This window comes from Dendroctonus ponderosae, unplaced genomic scaffold (genome assembly GCF_020466585.1).
Source record: "Dendroctonus ponderosae isolate FM_Combo_2020 unplaced genomic scaffold, Dpon_F_20191213v2 Dpon_F_20191213_2, whole genome shotgun sequence".
Lineage (NCBI taxonomy): Eukaryota > Metazoa > Arthropoda > Insecta > Coleoptera > Curculionidae > Dendroctonus > Dendroctonus ponderosae.
This window is the reverse complement of record NW_026018165.1, coordinates 17,533,036-17,535,301: the sequence shown is the minus strand read 5'-3', so window position 1 is coordinate 17,535,301 and position 2,266 is coordinate 17,533,036. Positions and strand designations below refer to the sequence as shown.

The following is a 2,266-nucleotide window of genomic DNA, read 5'->3' as shown; positions in this document are numbered from 1 at the left end:
GTTGATGCATAATGAAACCGAAAATACTCCGGATGATTAGCCGAACGAACTCCCACCCCTATGCTTAAATTACTGTAAAAAATTAGATGGGTACCGGTAGCGGTTCCAATCAAGTTACCACCGCTGATCATTTTCAATCAAATTGACTGATTATACAGGATGTTCGCAGCAAAGAAGCACAGCGTCACTGGGAACAGAGAATTTAACGCAAACCCACTGCAAATGATCCAAAATCAGAAACTTATCAACTAATCAAATAAACCAATTGATGGAAAATGCATTGTTGACAATTCCGTTGGCCGATTGCAGCCAATCAAACGGTTAAGACTCTAATTGAATTGATCGGTTTCGAACGATTAACAACAGTTGGGGGTAAATTAACGAAACCTGTTTGTTTCAGCTTGCAGGTGGGGGTGGCAGAGGAATGTTCTGCTACCATTGCCCACCTGCCCTTCACCCTGGCGCCCCTCAACCCCGACTACCCACATTGGAATACCCATTTACGCCGTCTCATCCATGTAAGTAGCTACTTTTAAAGCTCGGAACAGTTCCCATGCCAGGCAAGTCTAACAGGAAAATGTTCGATTACAGTTCCAACCCCTGGGTGGATTAGGGGATTAGTCGATAATAATCACAGGTTGTCGAAAATATTCCTTTTTACGAGCCCAACTAATGCGATAAGTAAATCTACCCTTAGCAGGATGGCATGTGCTGTCGAAATTTGTTATTAGGGGATCCGGGCCTCCCTCAGGACCAGTAAACTGAATAAAAATTAGGTTTTCTCATTGTGTGATGGCCCTTGCCAATACTAATACGATTAATTCCTAATGTGCGATCGGGGCTAATTTATGTTAACGTGTTAACAGCCACTGTTTGATGTTTCGGCTAGTGCCGATGCGAATTTTCGTCGAAAAAACGTAATAACAGGCAAGGACCAGGTGGAAAATGTTGTTCAGGTCTCTGCTTTAAGAAAGAGAAAGTTTTCAACGGGAAAACTGTGGAAGTGGCAATGGGGATGCAGTTTAGTAGATGATCTTCAAATTTCGCTTTCTGGGGCAAAACTGCCTGAATTTCTTCACTCTTGTTGTTATAACTGAATCGAGTTTTTAATAGTCTTTCCAACGATGCCAAAACGAACTCTGTGGCTCAATTGGGGCCTGAGAAACTTCGAAAAAGGCAGCGTCATGTTTGAGTCAATTTTGCCACTCAAAAAAAGAGCCAAATCTAAAACTTCGTGAAACCAAGACTTTTTGAGAAAACTGTTAACATTTTCTAATCGATGGAGCACTCTCTAAAAACGCCACTATAGCTCTCTCTGAAATGATGTAAAAATGAGCCTTCTTGTACCCTTTGCTTCCGAGAAATGAGCAAAAACGGGACGGAAAACATGAAATGTTGGCATAATTTTGCACCTGAGTGTTTGATACTCATATTTCGCTTTCTGGGTCAAAACTACTGGAATTTCCTCACTCACGTTGTTTCGACTGAATCGACTTTTCAATTCTCCATCCAACGATGCCAAAACGAACTCTGTGGCTCAAATGGGGGCTGAGAAACTTCGAAAAAAGCAGCGCTATGTTTGAGTCGATTTTGCCACTCAAAAAAAAGACGCAAATCTAAAACTTCATGAAACCAAGACTTTTTTTGAGAAAACTGTAAACATTTTCTTATCGATGGCGCACTCTCTAAAAACGCCACTTAGCTCTTTCTGAAATGATGTAAAAATGAGCCTTCTTGCACCCTTTGCTTCCGAGAAATGAGCAAAAATGGGACGGAAAACATGAAATTTTGGCCTAATCTTGCACCTAAGTGCCTGATCTTCAAATTTCGCTTTCTGGGTCAAAACTGGCCGAACTTCTTCACTTATGTTGTTATAACTCAATCGAGTTTTCAATTCTCTATCCAACGATGCCAAAACGAACTCTGTGGCTCGAATGGTTCTTGAGAAACTTCGAAAAAAGCAACGTCATGTTTGAGTCGATTTTGCCGCTCAAAAAAAAGCCGCAAATCTAAAACTTCGTGAAACCAAGACTTTTTTGAGAAAACTGCCAACATTTCCTTATCAATGGCGCACTCTCTAAAAAGGCCACTTAGTTCTCTCTGAAATGATGTAAAAATGAGAATTCTTGCACCTTTTGCTTCCGAGATATGACCAAAAACGGGACGGAAAACACGAAATTTTGGCATAATCTTGCACCTAAGTGTCTGATATTCAAATTTCGCTTTCTGGGTCAAAACTACTCGAATTTCCTCACTCACGTTGTTA

The 2,266-nt window shown here is 40.9% G+C and overlaps 1 protein-coding gene across 1 annotated transcript in view; it reads left to right on the top strand.

Annotated features, from left to right (window-relative positions):
* LOC109536753 (homeobox protein ceh-8) overlaps positions 1–2,266 on the top strand; it is a gene marked incomplete in the record, with an annotated part of 29,638 nt that overhangs the window by 9,213 nt on the left and 18,159 nt on the right. Inside the window, 1 exon segment of the mRNA XM_048664135.1 lies at positions 401–518. Within this exon segment, the coding sequence (XP_048520092.1) occupies positions 425–518 (94 nt within the window).